Source organism: Anabrus simplex, chromosome 1 (assembly GCF_040414725.1).
Source record: "Anabrus simplex isolate iqAnaSimp1 chromosome 1, ASM4041472v1, whole genome shotgun sequence".
NCBI lineage: Eukaryota > Metazoa > Arthropoda > Insecta > Orthoptera > Tettigoniidae > Anabrus > Anabrus simplex.
The window spans coordinates 1,207,874,118-1,207,899,123 of NC_090265.1; the positions used below are offsets into that span (position 1 = coordinate 1,207,874,118).

The 25,006-nt window shown below is 37.1% G+C and overlaps 1 protein-coding gene across 1 annotated transcript in view; it reads left to right on the forward strand.

Annotated features, from left to right (window-relative positions):
• The window catches only part of puf (ubiquitinyl hydrolase 1 puf), an 870,156-nt gene that overhangs the window by 559,556 nt on the left and 285,594 nt on the right, over positions 1-25,006 (forward strand). The window contains exon 31 of the mRNA XM_068225443.1: positions 2,434-2,738. Within this exon, the coding sequence (XP_068081544.1) occupies positions 2,434-2,738 (305 nt within the window). The remainder of the gene's footprint in view (positions 1-2,433; positions 2,739-25,006) is intronic.

Sequence of the window (25,006 nt, forward strand, 5' to 3'; positions counted from 1 at the left end):
AAAGGCAACATAGCCAGCAGGGGTCAATCTTGTAATGTATGCCGACGACATGGCTCTGCTATCAAGAAACCCCACCAGAATCCGGAAGGCATTCAGCAACCTACAAGAATCGGCAGACAAAATCTCATTAAGTATCAACAGTGAGCAAAGAAATGAAATTTAGAAGAGGGGGAAGACTGGCAAAAGATGACATTTTCTCAAACGGTGGGGACCATCTTGAAATAGTACCGTCATTCAAGTACCTAGGTATCACGCTACAGACCACAGGAGCAACTTGCACACTACACGTCAAAGAAAGAGCGATAGCAGCAACTAGAGCAATGTTCGAAATCCCCAAGCCGCAGAATCTATCGGTGAAAATGGCCGTGGCATTGTTCAAACTCAAAGTTGCTCCGGTAGCCACGTACGGTATAAATTAATCTGGCACAAACTAACCACAGTGAATCTAAAAAGGATTGAAAATATCAAAGCCAGATACCTCAAGCGGATCCTCCAACTATCAAAATATACAAAGAACAGACTGGTGTACACCCTGGTGGATGAGCCGTTCTTCCTAGAGGACATAAAAACCTCCTTCAACCTTCCCGACACTGAAGCATCCGCGCAGTCCTGGAAGAAAGACAACAAAAAGCACAGCAAATCCCGGAAGAATTCTATGATACAGAGGCAGTGAGAAACGATGAATGGAAGGAGCCAGGCTACAACCTACGTCACACCTTCACCTGATTCGCCGTCCACGGGTTCCACGGAAAGTTATGCCAAACCGCTGGATACCACGAACCAGACGAAGAATGTACCTGCCGGCTCTGTGGTGGAAAATGCCCCAGGTACCACCTCATCAACTGCACCACAAGAACCATATCCATTACCGCACTCACTAAAGGCTGGTAAAGAGGAACTGCATGCACCTACAGGCGCACGAGGCATGTTCAACAGAGTGTTGCATATTAGACAAACAGAAGACTTTTCATCACTGTACCCTGCAATGTGCAGTCTCAATAGAGTGTCGCAAATTAGACAAGCAAATGGCCTTTCATCACTCTGCGTTACAATATGTCACTGAGACAGAGCTCAGTCCTAAATGTCCTCTCACAGGTGAAACACAAGAACAGACGAACACCACTGTATGGACCAGCTTACAAGCTGAACATTAGAATAGTTGTGTCCCATTATGATCAGCAAATGCACTTAGGCCTTCTTTCTCTCTCTCGCCCCTTAAAAGCCATCCCACAGTGAGACAATGGAATAGCCTACTACAAGAAAGTATAATTGATTGAAAAAATGAATGAATTAAATTAGTTTTCTTTGCTTTGTCTTGAGGGTTTGTTGGGTTATTTAGAAGAAGTATAAATGATAAATTCATTTTACACTTATTCCATTTCGATATTTCTCAGAAAGGAACTCAGTCAGAAAACAAAACTCATTAAGCATTGTCCACCACTATCTTTATGTTTCATAATTGTTAATCTAGTGAACTTTGTGTGATAATCCCCTAGAATTTGTTGCATTTTTTTCTTGTGCATACGAATAGTTTTATTTAGTAAAATTATTTAGTAAAATTCAGGATCCTTGTGGTCACACACAGTACATGTGCTAATGTTCTTGTGAAAATAAAATTATATATATACATACACACAGACTATTTGGCAAGGTGTAGAATTCTTTGAGAGTGACAAAATTAAATTGTCAGTAGTTGCATGATGCAGTTTAACCATGGAACTTTTTTCCTCACGATGATTTTTGTTCTTATGAACTGAGCCGCTGCTTCTTCAAGTGCCATATCCAGTCCCTCAGACGTTGGTGATCACCCTGCAGAAAGCACCCTGCTTAGACTCCATAAACTCTGCCCTTATTGTTGTGGTGAAACAGTTAATAGCCTGTCATAGTTAATGATTCTAGTGCTGCAGGAAATTTTCATTGGCATACGTTATATCATGTTAATGACTAATTTCATATTAACTGTGTGCAGTGACTACCACCCATTGCTATGGATAATCAAGAGTTGACTGTATATCAAAGTCTCACTGAAGCATCTGGCTGTTGATATAACTTCCTGACAGATATCCTTTAGTGTCTGAAATATACATCATCTGAAGACGCCAACATGAAATAACATTGTGCACTGGTATAATTTTCTTAATAACAGCAAAACCTGCACAATGGGGAAAATATAGAAAAGACAAAAAAAGAAAAAAATGTACGATATCTATTTATTAGGTGTTAAAATGGCACAATAAACTCATCAATATTAGTCTACTTGTGACCTACAACTGCTTGTCTACTTGCTCTTAAGCTCAGACAGTGCATGACTACCTTTATCTTGCAAAGTAGGCGTGTCTGCATGCTGGCATCTAATTTAGTGTCATATAGTATTATAGTGAGTAATTATTGTACTTTTATATTTAACCTTAAATGTCTCTTAATGCCTTTCAGAGGAGAAAAGGAAATCACAGCTGCGGAAATCAGAACACTCAAAAGATAATGTTAAAGAAGATGAAAATAAGAAGGAAGAAGAGGAACATGAGGATTCAGATTCTGAAGACTTCAATGAATGTTATGAATATGATCTGATTGGTGTTACAGTTCACACAGGCACTGCAGATGGGGGTCATTATTACAGCTTTATACGTGACCGTACAACATCAAATAGGGATAAGTGGTTCCTGTTTAATGATGCAGAAGTGAAACCATTTGACCCAAACCAGATTGCTGCTGAATGTTTTGGTGGGGAAATGACGGTATGTTTGCTAGCATCCTGTTGTACTAATTCTTTGAATGCTGTGACAGATGATAAATCTATGATTGTAATTATTGTATTATTGATTTTTTAAGTTCTTTAATAATCATTTACAGTACTTGAGGTTAGCCATGAGGAAAATTTGAAAGCAACTACTTTTCCCATCACTGTGAAATTTTAACCATTATTTGCTCCCAATTCCTTGAAAATACTGTACTCCCAAAATCTCAAGTAAATTGCTTATTCTAAGTTATTAAATATTTTAAGAAATTATTAACTATGCTACAAATGGGTTCCTTATGAAAACGTTGTATGATATTGAATTGATATTTTGTCCCAAGGTTCACCATCCATGCTTCTTTATAATTCTCTTTTCACTTTGAGATGCAGTGATTATTATTGTTATTATGGCTTGAAAACTTGGAATTTATTTTTATTCACACATGTTGCATTTAAAAATATAACCTTAAATGGAATTGACGTTTGGACCCATTGTGTTAAAATTTTTGATACTTAAATTCAGATTTACCTGGAAACTTCATCACTTTTCTGTGAAAATTTCTTTCAGATCAGCAGCTTGGATCAGCCACACTTATTGAAAACTATGCTACTAAATACCTTATCTGAATCCCATTAATTTATAATATCCTTTTTACTTTAAACATAATTGGTTATTTTACTATTTAGATAATTGTATACATTTTCTTCCATTTTTTTATCACAAAATCTCATATTCTGAATCACCTAACTTCATCTGACTGCATTCCATTACTTCTGTTTCAGATTTAATTTGATCATACACTCCTTCTCCAGTTCAGCAATTTCTCCATATCTTCCAGCATACTATGTACTTTGCACCTTTGTTATATAGTTAATAATCAAGTTCCTATATCCCAATAATATTGCAATTCAAGTGCCCGGCATAGTTTCGACAGAATTTAAAAAAATTATTATAGACAACTTATTTTTCAGCATTCAAGGACACTTTTATTCTGTGTCCTGCATAGTAGGGAAGATAATAGTAATCCACCAGCTGTGTGAAAATCATATAACCACATTTCAGTTGAGAATTGTTGTGCAGATACGGTACCGTAAACCGGAGTAATTTTGCACCTTAGCGGGGTAACTTTGCACTATCTTTGGAAAACTCTTTGTGACCCTCCAGTGGCATTTGAGAGACTAAAATACTGTATGCTTATGCTGTAAGTGCACAACTAAATGATTTGATTCTTACAAACGTTACTGGAGCACCACAAAAAGTTTTACAAAGACGGTGCAAAGTTGCCCCCTAAAGTGCAAAGGTTTACGGTATATTAGATAGTATCTTGCTTGCTATATTCATGTGTATCTTTCGTTTGTACCTAAAAGAGCATAGTAGGATAAAATAGTACTAATAATAATCTGTCTTTGCATTTACCCTTGTTGGTTATCTTTGAGCAGTTCTTGCGAATTTCAAACTTGCAATTTTCATTTCTGTTTTGCTTAGTAATAATATATTGTAAGTAGGATATATCTGAACGTAGTTTAAATTTATTTTAGTGTATTGTAGTATCTTATTAGAAATTAGTGTGCTTATTCTATTATTGTAAAATATTTGTGTAGTATAGTAGAAGTATCTGTGGAAACTCTCGTACTAGAATTCTGTTGTAGTAATTAGGGTAGGCTTAACTGCAGTTTAGAATTCTGTAATTCTTGTGTATTCCTTTCGATATTCAATAAATAACAGCAGTTTTTATCCTGTTAGGGCGTTGTAGGATAAAAATATAGTTCGACTAGGTAGTATTGTAGTGTAGCAGTATATTAATTACCTTATTGTTGTACAGTCCTTCTGTACTATCCTAGACAATATTTATTACCTTTCATTTTTTGCACAGAATAAGTTATTTTATTTTTCCTTTTCTTTTAGTTTTTCCGTAAAGAATGGCTAAGGAGTGCGAGTGTAGGAACTGTGGGTGTGGCCAAGCATTAAAATTTATTTTTCCTTTTCTTTTAGTTTTTCCGTAAAGAATGACTGAGGAATGTGAGTGTAGGAACTGTGGGTGTGGCCAAGCATTAAGGAGTATGAGGGAGGAGTTGGAGAGTTTGAGGGAGATAATTAGGATTCTTTCAGAAGACAGGAAGGAAGGTAGGCCTCCCTCAAACAATGTACAGAATTCAGTAGGTGTAAAAGAGAGATGGGAAGGAAAGGGGGGGAAATTGTAGAAGACAGGTGGTCTAATGTTTTAAGGGGAAAGAGATTGCAGGGTAAGGGCTCTATTTAGGATCAGAATTCAGGACAGGTGTCTGTGAGAAATTGTTACGTGTCACTGCAGGTAGAACAATAGAGCGAAAATGAGGACCTAGGAACCGTTGTTGAGAAGTGTGGAAGTAGGAGGAAGGGAAAAGGTAGGAAAGGGAAATGTTAAGTAGAGGATAGGAAAAGACAGGTGGAGCAGGGTCATGGGAGGGAGAAAACAGAGGAGGAAGTAGCTTCAGTAGCTGTCAGAAAAGATAGGGCTGGCCAGGAGGGGAGGGGATCAAATGAGGTGGGTAGGGTTGAGGCTCTGGTCATGGGAGATTCCATTGTTAGACATGTGAGGAAAGTGTGTGGAGGAAAGGGAACTAGGATAGAGTGTTATCCAGGAATTAGGTTGAGGCAGATGAAGAAAGTAGAAGAGAAGGAGGAAGGGAAGGAGAAGGTGGTAGTGTTTCACATTGGTACCAACAATGTAAGGCAAGCAGGTAAAAGTACCAATATAGTTGGGGATGTGTGGGATCTGGTAAATGCAGCACAGGTGAATATTAAGGAAGCAGAGATTGTTATCAGTGGAATACTGTATAGGAGGGATACTGACTGGAAGGTAATTGGAGATTTAAATGAGACAATGGGGTGGGTATGTGGAAAACTGGGAGTGAGATTTCTAGATCCTAATAGGTGGGTAGGAGATAGGGATCTATGCTCAGATAGCCTTAACTTAAAACGCAGTGGTACGTACAAGTTAGGAAGATTGTTTAGAAGGGTTATAGCGAGGTACATTCAGGGAAACGGGATGGTCTTAGGGAGCAGTGATAAGGGTACAGGGATCTGAAAGTCAAGTAGAGATGACATAAAAATGTTAGTGTTGAACTGTAGAAGTATTGTAATGAAAGGAATAGAATTAAGTAATTTAATAGATGTATACTTACCACATTTGTAATAGGAGTTGTATCATGGCTGAGAAATGATATAATGGATGCAGAAATTTTCTCACGGAACTGGGGTATGTATCATAGAGATAGGATAGGAATGGTAGAAGGGGGTATATTCATTCTGATGAAAGAACAATTTGTAACCTACAAAAGTGTTAAAGATGACATACATGAAATTTTAGTTGTAAGACTCATTTCTAAAGATGCCTTGATGTCTTTGGAGTGAACAGACCAGGAAAGGGTAGCACTGACGCTGATTCAGAATTATTTGATAAATAATCAGCTATGTGGGAAACGATATGGAAAGGAATGTGATTGTAGCGGAGATCTCAATTTACCACATGTCAATTGGGAACGTAATCTGAACGACAAGAAGCATGAACAACAAATGGCAAATAAGTTAATATGGGAAGGACAGCTGCTTCAGAAAGTGATGGAACCAACTAGAGGGAAGAGTATTCTAGACGTGGTGCTGGTAAAACCAGATGAGCTCTATTGAGAAACCAAAGTCATAGATGGTATTGGTGATCACAAAGCTGATTTGTTGTAGTTAAAAATAAATGTGAAAGAAAGGAAGGTCTTAAAAGTAGGACTATTGCGCAGTACCATATGGCTGATAAAACAGGCATGAGGGAGTTCTTAAAAAGTAACTATGATCGGTGGAAAATGGTAAATAGAAGTGTAATCAGACCCTGGGATGGGTTTAAAGCATTTGTTGAGTATTGTGAAAACACGTTTGTACCTTTAAAGGTGGTAAGGAATAGTAATGACCCACTATATTATAGCAGAAGTAAAGAAAATAAGATGGTGGTGCAGATTGGAAAGTGAATCTAGCAAAGAAGTCAGCTAAGGATAACATGATGGCAAGCATAATTGACTGTCATACAAATTTTATTGAGAAATGGTAGGGTATGTATAGGTACTTTAAGACAGAAACAGGTTCCAAGAAGGACATTCCATGAATCATTAATGAACAACAGGAGTGTGTATGTGAGGATCTTCAAAAGGCGGAAGTATTCAGTCAGCAGTATGTAAAGATTGTTGGTTACAAGGATAATGTCCAGGTAGAGGAGGTGACTAATGCTAAAGAAGTATTAAAATTTACCTATGACAGCAATGACATTTACAGTAAGATACAAAAGTTGAAAACTAGAAAAGCAGCTGGAATTGATAAGGTTTCAGGGGATATACTAAAGACAATGGGTTGGGATATAGTATCATATCTGAAGTACTTATTTGATTATTCTTTGCATGAAGGAGCTATACCAAATGAATGGAGAGTTGCTATAGTAGCCCCTGTGTACAAAGGAAAGCGTGATAGGCATAAAGCTGAAAATTACAGGCCATTCAGTTTGATATGCATTGCATGTAATCTTTGGTAAAGCATTCTTTCTGATTATAATCAACATGTTTGCAAAATTAATAACTGGTTTGATAGAAGGCATTTCGGGTCTAGTACAGGTTATTCCACCGTTTTCCACTGATCATAGTTACTTTTTAAGAACTCCCTCATGCTTGTTTTATCAGCCATATGGTACTCCCTCATAGCCCTACTTTTAAGACCTTCCTTTCTATCACATTTATTTTTAACTACAACAAAAACAGCTTCATGGAGGGTTCCACCAAGATATAGGAGATATTCTGGATTCAGGAGGTCAATTGGACTGTATTGCAATTGACCTATCTAAGACATTTGATAGGGTAGATCATGGGACACTACTGGCAAAAATGAGTGCAATTGGACTTGACAAAAGAGTGACTGAATGGGTGCCTATATGTCTAGAAAATAGATCTCTGAGAATTAGAGTAGGTGAAGCTTTATCCTACTCTGTAATAATTAAGGGTGGAATTCCTCAAAGCAGTATTATTGGACCTTTATGTTTTCTTATATAAATAAATGATATGAGTAAAGAAGTGTAATCAGAGATAAGGCTTTTTGCAGACGATGTTATTCTGTCATTATCATCTTTATTTCCAGTTTCCAGCTTCCTGGTTCGGGTTGTGAATCAAAGACCTCCATCACTGCCTGTCTCTCCACCACCCGTCTTTTTTTTAGTACATCTTCTGGTTTTCCTCTCTTCTCTATGCACTCTCACACTGAATCTGTCCACCTCTTTCAGGGTCTTCCTCGTGGTCTCTTTCCCGTTAACTTCTCTGAAAAAGCTTTTTTTTTTTTTTTTTTTTTTTTTTTGGCACTCGCATTCTCATCATATGCCCATACCACTTTACCTTTGTTGTTTCTAGCTATCCTGTCTTGTTTCAAGATTCCTGTCCTTTTCCTTATCTTTTCATTTCTAATTCTATTCTTTCTGGTCTTGGCCTCGATATCTCTTAGGAATTTCATCTCTGCCACCTGTATTCTACTCTCCTCTCATTTTGTTGTAGTCCACGATCCAGCTGCATAGGTTACAGTACCTAGGTGTTAATATAAGGAAAAATCTTCATTGAGGTAGTCACATAAATGGGATTGTAAATAAAGGGTACAGATCTCTGCACATGGTTAAGAGGGTGTTTAGGGGTTGTAGTAAGAATGTAAAGGAGAGAGCATATAAGTCTCTGGTAAGACCCCAACTAGAGTATGGTTCCAGTGTATTTTTTTTTTTTTTTGCTAGGGGCTTTACGTCGCACCGACACAGATAGGTCTTATGGCGACGATGGGATAGAAAAGACCTAGGAGTTGGAAGGAAGCGGCCGTGGCCTTAATTAAGGTCAGCCCCAGCATTTGCCTGGTGTGAAAATGGGAAACCACGGGAAACCATCTTCAGGGCTGCCGATAGTGGGATTCGAACCTACTATCTCCCAGATGCAAGCTCACAGCCGCGCGCCTCTACGCGCGGTTCCAGTGTATGGAACCCTCACCAGGAATACTTGATTCAAGAACTGAAAAAATCCAAAGAAGGGCAGCTCGATTTGTTCTGGGTGATTTCCGACAAAAGAATAGCGTTACAAATTTTTTTTGCAGTATTTGGGCTGGGAAGACTTGGGAGAAAGGGGATGAGCTGCTCGACTAAGCGGTATGTTACACGTAATAAATTTCATGTTTGGTCCATATTGGATGTTCATATATGAAGTTAAAACATATCAAGTTTATTATATTGTCAACCTTTTCAATACATCAGAGATAAGGCTTTTTGCAGGGGATGTTATTCTGTATAGAGTAATAAATAGGTTACAAGATTGTGAGCTACTGCAAAATGACCTTGATAATGTTGTGAGATGGACAGCAGGCAATGGCATGGTGATAAATGGGGTTAAAAGTCAGAGCTGCTCTTTGGATTTTTTCCAGTTCTTGAATCAATCCTGAGGAGGTTTCCATACACTGGGTCCGTACTTTAGTTGCGTTCTTACCGGAGACTAACATGCTCTCTCCTTGCCAAGCAAGACAAGAGGAGGTAAGCAAAAAGTTCCATAATGGTGTTCTTCCCACGTCTATTATCATAGGTCCTTTGTAAGTCACTTTTTAATTTGTTAGACATATACTCAATGCTTATTTCCTACGAAGAAAATTTCATTATTCCACCTTTAAGAAAGTTTTTTTTGAGTCTCCCATTCGACCATCATCAGCACTGTGGCAAGGCTAATTTCACCTGCATCTTGGAATTTGATCTCATTCTACCTACTTATCAAGAGTAACAAAGCTCCTTAAACAATAAAAATCGACATAATTTAGAACATAATACTTTGAACTAACATTACACCTCTTATTATGAGCTTAAGGCTCAAGATTTCAAGACCATTATTGTTTACATGCATAAGTTATGTCGCAAGATAGTGGAAGTCATTTCTTTTCAGTTTTGACTCCGTTAATTTATAACTGTTAGGTTCTGCAGTCTGTCAAAACTAATTTATGAATAAATAAAATTTAGAAAATACCTGAAAAAAGGAAACATATAACAACACATTATACCTGAACAATAAACAAAATTAAAATAACATACTTTCTCTCTTTTTTATTTATTTAACTTATGAATTGCTTAATGTTATTGAGAAGTGTTAAAATCTGTGTCCACTCTTCCAATAATTGTTGAAATGTTATAAATTATACAGTATCAATGAAGTACTCCTCATCATATGGTAGTTCTCCCCTCACTGGTCCACAAACCATGTATAGACGGCTTGGTCCACCTCCTTGTATTCGGCTGTCTTGATTTTTACGCTGTGGACCTAGGGCATTAACATCAATGTTTTCCTCTTACTTTTCTGTTTTAAAAAAGGTAGAAAGTGTTGACGGGCTAATGCCATACTTCTTCGCTACTTCTCCTTTCTTTACGCCTTTCTCTACTTCAAGTATTTCACTCAACGAAAACTGCTGATGCTTCTGCTTATTCATTTGCGATGATATGAACTTTTTTATTTGACGAAATGCACACGAACTTTGCAAGTTTAATGATATAACCTTAACAGAAACACGTTGCTTTGCGAATTAAATACGAAGAAGAAACATGCAATGCATGATGCGACAAAACCGTTGCATTCATTGGTGGATTACAAACATCGCGACCCTACTCAGCCAATTGTGTGACGTCTTACATTGGTTGATGGGTGAAGCCTATTGGTTACACAAAGTGTAGCGTTCATTGCTGGATTGCGAACTTGGTGCTCCTATTCAGCTAATGGAGTGACGTCTTACATTGGATGACGGGTGAAGCATATTGGTTACACAAAAGCGATTGCCTTCTCGATCGCGTACGGTGCATATATGGAAAATGGCAATCATATCGTCTGAATAACGAAATAATGTAACAAGAAAAATGTTGGTCATATAACAGGATGAATTTTAGTTTTAATTTTGAGAAAATATGGTCAAATTGGTAAAGAAAAGAGCGCAATTGTAATTCGTTAAACTGAAACTACAAAATTCATTAAAATGAAATATTTTAACAAACAACAAGTAGGGGAAAAGGGAAGGGACAAAAGAAAAGAAATGCGTTATTCTGAAAATTTCATTATACTGGTGTTTGTTACAGCGGAATTCTACTGTAGTCATTTCAGAAATGTTACACTATTAGACATCAGTAAATTAAACTGAACTTCTCATTTGAGGCATGGCATGCACTTGAATAAACTGGGGAAGCAATATGTAAGCAAGTTAATAAGTAACATCATTACAAGTAAAGATAAGGAAAAGACTGTCCTAGAACTACCTAGTCCGGGAAACGTGTGTAAGATTCTGGATCCAATAACATTTCAATCCAGAATGTGGGTCTAGAATTAAATACCGGTAATGACTTGGATGGTGGGAATAGCAGTTCAAAATATTTCATCAGAACATTCAGTGTCTTAAAAATACAATTTCAGAATTACAAGTAATTTTAAATTCAATACAGGATGTTATGTTTACCTGTTTGGATGAACATTGGTGTAATAATGATGAACTTGAACTCATTAATATTGAAGAAAGGAAGGATCTTGAAGTGCATAATTCTGAATTAGAATTTGAACTAACTTCAGTGGAATTTAAGCTTCCCTATGGTAAAAGGGTAATTCTGTTAACTGTGTACCGTTCACCGGATGCTGATGTGGAGATTTTCTTGATCAAGTCCTTCATAACATTTTTGGTAGGAATAGCAGCACAGAAGTAATACTTTGTGGTGATTTTAACATAGATTTTGCTGAAGAAAACCTTCCGTCAACATCACAACTACTGCATGTTCTTCAAAGCTGTAATCTAAAGTACTTAATTCTTACATATACTCGGGTAACTGCCACCTCAGCTACGATAGACAACATTTGTATTAATTTCCATTGTTATAAAATTCAAGCATCCAATATATAAATTTTGGATTATCAGATCATCACGCTCAAATTTTGCAACTAGAAATTGGGATTGTTAACAACCATTCAATCAAAATGATGCAATCACAATTGATTTGTTTTTTCTCTGCAGCTGCATGGTGCAGTTTCATTGAAAGTCTTAAACTTTAGACCTGGGCTCCAATAACATTTGGTCATAGCATTGAACAAAAGTATAAAACCTTTTTAAGCATTTTTTAAGGCAATTTGAATTACATTGGAGTAATTAATGAAACTTCAAAAAAGCCATGGATCACTAAGGTTGTGACTTCCCCTCTCGGAGAACAATCATCGAACGAGAAATGCAACCATTCAAGCTAAGGGCGCCAATCTTTAAGTTGAGGACTTAAAGATAAAAATTTATAATCAAGCTTGGACGGACTCTTATCACAGGGGTGGGGTGATAGTGCACTAATCATTAAGCAGGAGAATTATAAATCAAAAGGCTAATTAAGGCAGATTGATTAAAGTGAACTAGAAAAATATTATTTATTATCTTTAATATAAATGACGACGGTTTAACGAGAACTGAATTTAAAATAGAAAATGAATTTAACAAAAAAAATTGAATGACTCTACTTCGCGAAAACTTGCAATATCTTTAACTCGCTTGCTCACCATGTAGTCTTGTTCTGCTGGTCCTTGGAAAGCTTCCATCCTTGTAGCTGGAACATCACCGGTCGTCTTTGAGATCTCTTCATCTGCAGCTAAGTACCATTCCTGCCTTGCAAATTGCACCCACCACTAATTGGAAGATGACTTCAAAACTAACACTCCCTATTATGCTTTATCCCATATATTGGAGATAAGCCCTAAGTCATAGTTAGAAGAACCACCTTGGGTTATATGGAGAGGATACTCAATTAAGAATCCTTCCAACTTTACTGAAAATGTTCTCTGAAGTTTAATTTCTATCTAGATTAATACTACCTATTGACTTAGACTGGTTCAAACCGGTCTTGTAGCCGAGCTGTACGTACTTCCTGATGAGAGTGGCTATACACCCCTCATTCAGAATTTCTAAGTATCGAGACGAAGAATCGAGTAGAGGATCAAGTAGAATAATATTGATCAGAATAACGTAGAAGTCTCGTAGAAGATCCGTAGAAGATGAAGCCAAGAGCTCCAACACGCCCTTTAATAACCTTCTCTGGCTCTAATTACAGGTCGCTACACGTGGTCCAATCAGATGACACGTTTCACCCCACTCCAGATATTAGAGTTGACGGGTCTTAACCATGATATCAACTGTTCTTCTATTAGTCCTTTCACTCAGTATCCATGGCAACATGACGCTCCTTTTAAAATATAGGCGGTGATCAGTTTGAATAATTCTGGTCGAAATACGGTAGCTTACGTTAGAACGCTTGAACACTTGCTCGCTTCTCCCAGAACTTGATGTCTAAATTTGTCCTTCCTTCTTCCTCGGTGATGTGGCAAGATAGAGGAAATCTACTGCAAGTTAATTTTAAACTAATGTCGCAAGAATCTAAGTGAATATTAGGATATTCAGCCCTCGTTTACAAGTCGTAGTTACAAAGTAATGAAATGATAGTGAGCAAATGATTAAACATGAATTATAATACAATTACATACCAAAATAAATATCATGACGTTAAATTCCTGAATTAATTACACATAATAAAATTAACATAATTACACTGTAACGTCTGGAACGTTACATACGCCCCCATGAGTTCTTAACAAATATCACATGAGTTGAGAACTCACACACTTACTCCCACATTGACTTGAAATACCTCTATTACCTGCCCATAACGAGCGACATTATTTTCATACAATTAATTATATCTCACTGTTTCCATATCTCTCTTAGACTGCTTACCATTGCGAATGTCTGTTATTTCAGTTCATCTTGAGGTTTAGATACTAAATTATGCCCAACACAAGCAACTTTCCATTTTTGTAAAAAACAAGATTATCCTAGAGAATATAACATAATATATATACAATTCAGATTACAGACTCTGCCGAGTGTCTATTTGTCCTTTTACTCCCCATCTCTCCGACATTCTTTGCTAGATAGCAGTAACACGTTCTCTTCCAATCTTTTACATTAGAACCATGGAAAACAAATGATACAAACAATTTACACTTTTATCACTCTTTCGAATGTTTCTACCTTATCTTGAAGCAGGATGCAATACACTCCACACAAATACACACGTGATTTAAGCTCACGGTAAAATTATTGCAAGTTAGAAATGCACATACGGGAAAATTAATTATTTGCCGTCGTCAGCTTTAATTAGCCTTCTGTAACATCTCAGAAAACAAATATATAAAATTTCATGGCCTCACATACGGAAAACAGATGATCTATCGTCAATGAACGAGCGTAAATCTACCGCCACACAAACACCTCCCTTGTTTACAAACACAACTAGGAAATACCACCACAATTGAGACGTAAACTCATTCCGCTCGTAGTCTGACATAACAAGTAGCAACTTCCCCGAGTTACTGACCTATATCTCACAATCCGGTTCAGCCACCTCACACGACAGGTATCTCCGTAAACTACTACTGTTATATGAACCATTCATTACGCTCTCGCCATCCGCTAACTTGTAAGCACAGGGTCCTAGTTTTCTATGTACTTTATAAGGGCCTTGATATAAAAGAAAAAATTTCTTTGTTACCTTATCCTCACTATTTGACAACATAGGAACTCTCACCAAAACCATATCACATACCTCAAAGTTATCCAGTACCTTACGTTTCTGCTGCCTTTTACGTTTATCTCCAGATTTAATCAGGTTCTCCCGTGCCAGTCGGACGTAAAATTCAGCATTATGAGGTGGTTCCTCAGGCAAACCTAACACTCTCACTACGCTCTCGCATTCAATACACAAACGTATTGATCCATCAGACTTAGGCACGACAATTAAGGGATTAACATATTGACTGTTTGATAATTCAATCACATCGTCTGCTAACATAGCTTGAATTTGATCCTCTACGGCTTTGGCATATTTGTGTGGTATCGGATACCGCGGTCCGCTGAATGGAGTCTTATCCAGCACAGAAAAAGAATGTTCATACAGATGGGTAACACCAGGTTTCTCGGAGAAAATCTCCACATGTTCACACAACACTTCAAATAACTTGTCCTTCTGGATTTCATTTAACTGATTTCTACTCACGGCTTCTTTCAAGCCACATATTTTATCCTCATTAATCCACAACTGGCACAACTTCAGGCCCTCACTAGCCTCTTCATTTACTTTAGAAACCTCTCTCATTCTCCACACTGTACTAACTTCCGTTTTCCTCTGAATTTCCTCCTCAAACTTGACCTTGATATCCTCATTATTCCACCTCAAATTTAGCACTAGATCATTGTAATTTAACTGAGCCAATTTTAACGTTAACCAGTCAGATCCCAAGATAAGATCAAATATCAAATGCGGAATTACCAAACATATCTGAACGCTAATAGAATTATTAATGCAGATCGGGACAGCTACTTGTTTACAAATTTGCTTAGACCTCTTTCCAACAGCCGTAATGATGAAAGTAGACTTAACAGGCATTTCCTCCAACTGAATACCCTGTTTCACTATTGACTCATACCACTGAGAACTAATACATGATATTTGGCTACCAGAATCAATCAAAACTTTAACCCACGCCCCCCAGACTTTCAATTTAACAACGGGATTGACTACTTTATTACTTGAATCTCCATTATTCTGCTCGGGTTCATACAACAAATCGTCTCTAACATCTAGGTCATATGGTAACACTTTCATGGCAAGACACTTCGCTACTTTCGTACTAGGCTGGAATTCTGACCTAACATTACAGCCTCTAGTTAGTTTAAAGGTTCCCTTTGTGTATTGATGTTGGACTCATTAGTACCTTGCTCTGGCCTCCGTTGGGAATTTCCTGTCCTATATTCAGGTGCTCCGCTCCTGCTGTTCTGCTGAGGTCTGAACTGATTGCGAGCTTCGTGATTCTGTATTCTACCGTTATGTCTCATTCCGTTGTGATGACTAAAGTTCTGAATATTCTCCGTTCTACTCCTAAGGTTACCTAACGCATCAAAACTGCCTAGTAGGTTCTCCATCTCCTGAATAGTTCCAACTTTTTGCATGCAGGCCGCTTCTCTCACCCTGTCCGGAAAATGTCTCAAAAGTAGTCTAACTACATCAGACCCCTCGGTTATACCATCTAAGTTCTGACAAATCATGACATGTGCCAGGAAGTACTCGGTTATAGTGACTCCCTCATGCTGTTTGTACCTCCCAAATACCACCCTTTCTCTCTCCCGAGCTTGTATCGCTTCATTCCAGAATTTCTCTCTAAACTTATTTCTGAATTCTTTCAGGTTCGTCATCGTTTGCCTATATACCATGAACCAAGACCGAGTTTCTCCTACAAAAGCATGGTCAGTATTTTCCATAACATCTTCCCAGTCCATAGACCCTTCCTCTAGACGCTTTTCAAATCGTTTTTCTATCATCTTAAGGAAATCTAGCAGGTTCGTTTGTTTCCCATTAAATTTAGGTAGTTCAATTTCCCTAATGTAGCTATTTCCTAGACATTGCCTTCCCGTGAAAACCTGTTTATCCTTTGCCACCTGTTTTAACTTATTTTCTGCTTTCTCCATCCGGCATTCTACATCTCTGTCTCTCCTATCAATTTCTCTCTCCAAATTAACCTGCTTCCCTTTCAATGTCCTAATTTCAATCTTATTCTCTTCAGCTATCGCAAACCTTTCTTCACTTGCCCGGGTCTCATCTTCTATTCTAAGCTTTACCGTGTCAATCTCTTGTTGGACGTGGTCTTTGAATATCCGTATTTCCCCTCTTTGAGTCTCAACTCTCTTATCAATACTAGTGACCTGCCTCATTACGTCCTCCCTAGTAGAGTTGTTTTCCTTCCCTATTAATTCCAGGAATTCACTTCTCTGCTCCGCAAACTTTTCTTCTACCTCTTTCCCTTGCCGTACATATTCGCTTTTCTGGTCCTCTAATCGCTTATTAAAATGTTCATTTTTTACCACCAGATCGCGTAACTGCCTACTGTGTTCGTCCATTCTCCGATTCGCTTCTTCCTTATTTTCCCTCATCTCCCTGCTTAATTCAGCTTTAGTTTGCTCTAACTGTTCTTTAAGTTCATATTTAATATTCTCAATTTTAGTGTTAGTTTGTTCTACATCTGTTTTAATTTGTTCCAATTCATTTTTAAGCTCAGATTTAGTTTGTTCCAATTCATTTTTTATTTCAGTTTTACTGTCCTCTATCTTACTTAACATTAACTGCATCATTCCCATTAACTGATCATTATTATTACTTTCATTGTTAGTGTTTACTTCCGCTTCGCCCCCCATCCTACTATCATCTGACTCCATACTGACTTCTTTCTGCTTGCCTTCACTCTCCATACTACTTACACTTCTATCTTCAATTTCCTCTACTAGACTACACAACTCTTCCTCTCAACTCAATACGTTATTGCCTTTTATCGCCCGTCCACTGCGCAACATCCTCTCCTCTTTCGTTTGATCAGCCATGACCCTTCCCACAATCAAACACTCCTAATGCAACGTGGATATCCAAATTTTGCCCATAATACGAATTCTGATATCGTTACTGTCATTAACTGCTCCGTACTTAATGATTTTCTCGCCACACGTTGGAGCGGCATTTATGTGACTTCCCCTCTCGGAGAACAATCATCGAACGAGAAATGCAACCATTCAAGCTAAGGGCGCCAATCTTTAAGTTGAGGACTTAAAGACAAAAATTTATAATCAAGCTTGGACGGACTCTTATCACAGGGGTGGGGTGATAGTGCACTAATCATTAAGCAGGAGAATTATAAATCAAAAGGCTAATTAAGGCAGATTGATTAAAGTGAACTAGAAAAATATTATTTATTATCTTTAATATAAATGACGACGGTTTAACGAGAACTGAATTTAAAATAGAAAATGAATTTAACAAAAAAAATTGAATGACTCTACTTCGCGAAAACTTGCAATATCTTTAACTCGCTTGCTCACCATGTAGTCTTGTTCTGCTGGTCCTTGGAAAGCTTCCATCCTTGTAGCTGGAACATCACCGGTCGTCTTTGAGATCACTTCATCTGCAGCTAAGTACCATTCCTGCCTTGCAAATTGCACCCACCACTAATTGGAAGATGACTTCAAAACTAACACTCCCTATTATGCTTTATCCCATATATTGGAGATAAGCCCTAAGTCATAGTTAGAAGAACCACCTTGGGTTATATGGAGAGGATACTCAATTAAGAATCCTTCCAACTTTACTGAAAATGTTCTCTGAAGTTTAATTTCTATCTAGATTAATACTACCTATTGACTTAGACTGGTTCAAACCGGTCTTGTAGCCGAGCTGTACGTACTTCCTGATGAGAGTGGCTATACACCCCTCATTCAGAATTTCTAAGTATCGAGACGAAGAATCGAGTAGAGGATCAAGTAGAATAATGTAGAATAATATTGATCAGAATAACGTAGAAGTCTCGTAGAAGATCCGTAGAAGATGAAGCCAAGAGCTCCAACACGCCCTTTAATAACCTTCTCTGGCTCTAATTACAGGTCGCTACACGTGGTCCAATCAGATGACACGTTTCACCCCACTCCAGATATTAGAGTTGACGGGTCTTAACCATGATATCAACTGTTCTTCTATTAGTCCTTTCACTCAGTATCCATGGCAACATGACGCTCCTTTTAAAATATAGGCGGTGATCAGTTTGAATAATTCTGGTCGAAATACGGTAGCTTACGTTAGAACGCTTGAACACTTGCTCGCTTTTCCCAGAACTTGATGTCTAAATTTGTCCTTCCTTCTTCCTCGGTGATGTGGCAAGATAGAGGAAATCTACTGCAAGTTAATTTTAAACTAATGTCGCAAGAATCTAAGTGAATATTAGGATATTCAGCCCTCGTTTACAAGTCGTAGTTACAAAGTAATGAAATGATAGTGAGCAAATGATTAAACATGAATTATAATACAATTACATACCAAAATAAATATCATGACGTTAAATTCCTGAATTAATTACACATAATAAAATTAACATAATTACACTGTAACGTCTGGAACGTTACAAGGTATATGGATTACAAGTCGAAAATGTAAATTACTAAGTAGATTTGCACAGCAGAGGTGTGACCTGTTTTTTTAAGTATGTTAAAAACTACAAATCAGTCTGTCGAAGAGTTCTTAGGGCGGCTAAGATAATGCACAATAACAAGAAAGTTACAGTCTTGCAATAAATCACGAACCATATGGAATGTAATCAAGGGAGAAACCAACAGACACGCAGTTGCAAATAAAGTTGCTGCCATAAAAAATAATAAGGGAATACAAATTAATGACCCCCATCATTTGGCCAATTACATAAATGGTTTCTTTCTATCCTTACCACACAAACTTGAAAATGCAAATAAATCAGATGTATTACCAGAACGCCCAACCTTTGTGCAAAACTCTATGCAATTAACTCCAGTAACACAATTGGAAGTTCTTAAAATGATACAGTCTTAGAAGAATAAAACTTCCACAGGTGTAGATGAAATTCCCATAGAACTCATTATAACATGGGCTCCTTATCTGGTACAGTCTTTAACTTACCTCATGAATGAACAATTTTCTAGTGGTCAGTTTCCTAATCTCCTAAAAATATCTTAAGTTATCCCGGTCTTTAAAAGTGGAAACTCACACAATTTACATAATTACAGACCAATATCAATCCTTTTTTTTTGAATGCTATTTTTTGGGTTGTCAACCTAGAAAGATCTTTTGCCTCTGCTTACGCCATATTTTTATGTTAGTAACCTGCATGTATTTGGATATTGCAGAAGTGTAAAGTGTTGACTGTGAGGAAAGGAGCGTAAAGGATGACACAAACACCCAGTCCCTTGGCCAGGGATATTAATCATTTACATTTTTAAAACCCTGAGCCAGCTGGGAATCAAACCCAGGGCCGCCGGGTGACAGGCAGACACGTTGCCCCTACACCGCGGGCCCGGACAATATGAATACTTACTGTTTTTTCAAAAATATTTGAATGTGCTGTGAAAGATCGGCTTACTAAATTTTTAATCAAATATAACTTGTTAAATAATGCACAACACGGGTTCAGAGCTGGCAGAAGTACTTTGTTTGCTTTATCACATTTTACATAGTTGGTCGTAAATGCTCTTGATAATTATGTAACTGTGTTAGGACTATTTCTTGACCTTTCAAAGGCATTTGATACTGTAGATCATGTAATATTGTTGCACAAATTATATCAGACTGGTTTAGATCATACCTGGATAAACGATCCCAGTTTGTTGAAATTACACATTGTAACTGTAAAGGGCATAATGAGACATATCACTCTCAGGTAAAAAACATACACTTAGGTATTCTGCAGGGTAGTATTTTGGGGCCTGTTCTTTTCTTGATCTTGATCTTCCTCACAATAACCAAGTAGAAACTGCAGTTTTGTATGCTGATGATATAAACATAATTATTAATAATCCTGACCCTATGTCTATAGAAACTGCAGCAAATATGGTCCTGTTTAGGTTAGAATCATGGTTCAGGAAAAATTAACATTGAACCTAAAAAAGACCCAATACATGGAATTCATACCTTTGCTGGCGGGACGTAGTGTTTACAGTGTACTATGTCTTCTGGTATAGGCTAGAGCAATTGAATTGGTCGGAGCTAAAGGGTAATAAGTCACAATATGTCTTTTTTATTTTCCTAAGCGAAACATATAACCAATGTGATGCTCTTTGAAAAGTGAAAGAAGGAATCAAGTCAGACTTCTCCCTCTTGCCTGAATCATATACTATGAATTGTTATACGGTGGAAGTAAGAACTAACTCTTTGAGATGATTCCTTATAGCACCGTATCTTGAATCTAATGTTGGCACCACCGGCATGCACGACCTTAATTTCTTTCTCTGCAAATCCTTGGCAATTTCGCGCTGCAATATTGTCATATTTTACATTAATACCAATATAATGGTCCGTTATTGGACATTATAAATTTTCCAGCTAACTCATTCTTGGTTGCCTGCGTTTCGCCCTCGTGTGCTAAGTTAGGCTCATCAGTTGGGACTTAGCACACCACCCAAGATGTGGAAGATAGGTTTGTCATGTCACCAAAACGGAAAAGGAACGGCGCTTCCATTAAAAAGAATATAATCAAACGTGCTGTAGTGAAAGGTTTAAAGTACACAAATCATAGTGGAAATGTTGTGAATGAAAAGACAATAGGAGGCGACTGCATGCAAGTAGTTTGGTAAGTTTATCACAGTTTGTCACTAAGGCACATTTCTGGTAATGAATACAGTGCACTATTTCATCATGGTTAATATTTTGTACGGATCTTGTTTCCAGATGTCAGAGGAAATGTTTCCAAACTATAGGTGATGATATGAAGAATAGTATTTTCACGACCTTTCACAATATGCTAGACAAAAGCATGCAAGATGTATACTTACAGGGTCTCATCAAAGCGGTGCAAGTTAAACAGCGCAGACCTAGGGTAAAAGATGGCCTACAAGAAAACAGACGCATTGCATGTTTCCAGTATTTCGGTATGAATGGGGCGTTTAGGACATTGGTCTGTCATCAAGCTTTCTGTAGCTTACATGCTATAGGGACAAAACGAGTGTTTAATTTGACACGAAGTCTGCTTAGGGGTGAACAACCGATAGTCAAGAGGGGCAGAACACCAGCTGTGAACAAGATTCCTGCAAATGTGACTCAGAGCATTGATGAGCATATCAGATCATTCCCGGTGAAATCTTCGCATTATGCTGGGAAAGAAACTCAATACTTAGATGCCAGATTGGATGTTAAACAAATGCATGAAATGTACTGCACTACACATCCAGAAACTAAATTCAAAAATGATTTTTACAGGCAGTACTTACGTGATAATTTTGATTATCGTTTCGAAAGACTGCAAATAGACACATGTTCTTCATGTGAAGAGCTTAATGCTAAAATAAAGAGTCCTCACTTAAATGACAATGTTAAATTAGCAGCCAAAGCAGAGTTGGAAGTACTTCTTCGCTGGAGTCGGAAATTTTACAGTTCCCTACACAGCATGAAGACCTTATGTAATGTGAACGTTGGGACATGCGCTTTGGCTTTCGATTTAATGCAGAATCTTCCACTCCCTAACATTGCTGTGCAAGATATATTCTATTTGCGGCAACTCTGGGTGAATACTTTCAATGTGCATGATATTAAGACAGACAAATCTGTAATTTACCTATATCATGAAGGAGAAGGGAAAAAGGGTGCAAACAAAGTTTGTTCATTCCTGTCGCATTACTTTGAAAATTATGTGCCCAAACATATTAAACATGTCAACTTATTCTGTGATGGCTGTCCAGGTCAGAGCAAGAACCACACGATGATCAGAATGTGCATGGCCTTGACAGCCAATGGGAGATTCCAATCCATTGTCCATAGATTTCCTGAGCGTGGGCATTCATTTTGCCATGTGACAGGAATTTTGGAGTATTCAAAAAAGAAGATTAATAAAAGTGATCGTATTTTCACTCCAGCGGAATACGTAGAGATATTAGCAAATAGCAAGAAAAACATTGAAGTTCATATGGTGAAAACAGAAGAAATACTTAACTTCGATAATTGTGGCCTCTCTTCTTTAAGAAAACTGTACCGCCTGTGCAAACTAAAAATCTGCAGAGAAACTAGAAACAGCAATTCACACCAGCAAGTTCAAAACAGTTTACGTATAAAACTACAAAAGTAGGGGTAGTTAAAGCAGCAATCTACATCAACTCTCCTGTTAAACATACATTCTTCTTAGAGAAACCAAAACTTTTTTCAGGGATAACTATGCCAAACATCAAAGCCTATGATGATAAAATTCCCATTAATACGAACAAACTTGACAACATAAAAAAGGTGGTGAAATATGTTAGCCATGATGCTAGATTCTTCTATGATGAACTACTGGAATGGCCAAGACTGGTGTACTCGACAGAATTGCATATACAGTTGTTGAGTATGGCATCGAAGTAGTGACAGTGCATTATACAGTGTTTGTATTGTCATAAACATCATTCAAGACTAAATCTACATTACATAATGTTTCCGAATATCCATTTCAATGGTCATTTAATTTATACAGATGTAAAAGGCATTAAGTCCAAAAATTGTTAATGTTTATTTCTCAACTGTATGTAGCAATTTACTGTCAACGTTTATCTCAGTGAAGTGTCTTTTCATTATCTATAACATAGAAATCTTCTGATACAAGTATATAAAACAGTTTAAACATTGGAATGTTTTTTGATTCTCCTGAAAAGTTGTAAAAACTGACTTATTACCCTTTAGCTCCGACCGATTCAATTTTCTTATTTTCATTGATCCGTCTCTGTCGTATCCTTGGCTTTGACAATATGAAAGTGACTGAGGTATGAGCGATGCTAGTAATGCCATTCCTTATGCCGCCAGTCCCGGCTATGAATGGTGTGAAAATGTTGCTCACAGGGTCGGTTGGTGCATGCATTTCAGTGGGCTTGGCAGACTGATATGTAATAACAACTTCTGGCTCTGTGAGGAAAGAAACAGGAAACTACCTCACTCCTCATTTCCCTAGTACGCCGCTTCAGTGATGCCTAGGCCATCTACGACAGCTGATGGCAAAGCTATTGAGGATTCAACTAGCCTTAGGGCTGAGGACTGAACATACATACACACATGGAATTCAAGGCATCTAACTACCATGACAAAACTGCAAAAATAAACACAACCTTATATTAAATGCAAATACAATTGAAAATACGTTGACCACAAAATTTGTAGGTGTCCATATAGATGAAAAATTAAGATGGGATTGTCATATTAAAAAAAAAAAAAAAAAAAAAAAAGGGAAGTCTCTGAGTTCTGTTTGTTTTGCCTTAAGGATTTTTTCTAATAGTTGTAGTGAAGAATATGTTAGAATAGCATATTTTGGATATTTCCATTCAGTCATCACTTACGCTGTTGGTTTCTGGTGCTGCTACAAATTAAATCTTGATGTTATTTTTTGAATACAGAAATGAGCCTTCAGAATTATATCGAGGCGTAACAGGTTAGATCATTGCAGAACATTATTTAAGAGACTAAGGATACTCCCAGTACCAAGCATATACATCATGCAATGCATTCTACATGTGAAAAAAATATTGATCACTTCAGAAAGAATTTTGACAATCACAATTACCAGACGCAAACAAGAAATAATATTTTTGTCGAGCACAAGAGTAAAACCATTGCCTTGAGACATGTAGACTCTGTTGGAATCAGACTGTATAATAAGCTTCCAAATAAGATTAAAGATATTAGTCCCGTCAGTACATTTACCACAGCTTTAAAAATCTCCTGCTGAGTAGCTGCTTCTATAGTACAGAAGAATATATGATGAAGTGCTGGTAATGATGCTATTACTTATTAACTTGTAAACATTCATAATATCTAGTATATAGCCTTAAAAATATGTTAATGTCTCATTGATTATGTATATATTATTAACACCACACTCATAGATTTTTATTTTGTCTTGTAAATATTGGTTATTAATATTATTTATTATTTAAAAAAATTAAAATATTCTGTCCTAACATTGAGGTATTTGGTGTTTCTGTTTGTTTGTTTTTTCTCTTTTTTTTTCTTTCAGAATGTTCATTATTGTGCATATTAAAGTATTAAGAAATCACTTGACAAATCCTATACTGTTGGCATATTTCAAAATATGTAATTGTACAGTCTATGGAAGCTAAATAAATGAATGAATAAATGAATGAATGAATGAATGAATGAATGAATGAATGAGTACTATCAGATTTTTGTACACCAGAATTTTGTCCTGGGATTTAATTCTCAACTTTGTATACTCGATGTTGGACCAAAGGTTGGAGGTGTAGATCAATCTTTGCAGAAATGAGTTAATTGTCTCTCCATATCTTTCTGCATGCTAGATGTTGTACAGTTATTGATCGTGTGCATCAGTAAGAAGAAGTAAGATTAAAACTGATACCACAATGAGTAGAATATATCAGTACATCAGTATATATGTTTTGGTAGCAAATTATGGTACTCACTTGTAGAAACCATGGAATTTGTTCATAAAACGATATTAACTTGTTAGGTGAGCATGGTGTAGTGTTTGCCAGTTTTGTTCACAGTTTTAATTCATAATATTTGAATACAAAGCAATTGAAAATATTGCTATGGGAAATGGTTTCTTTTTTAGGTAAAGCTGAAAATTATAATGAATGATGTCACA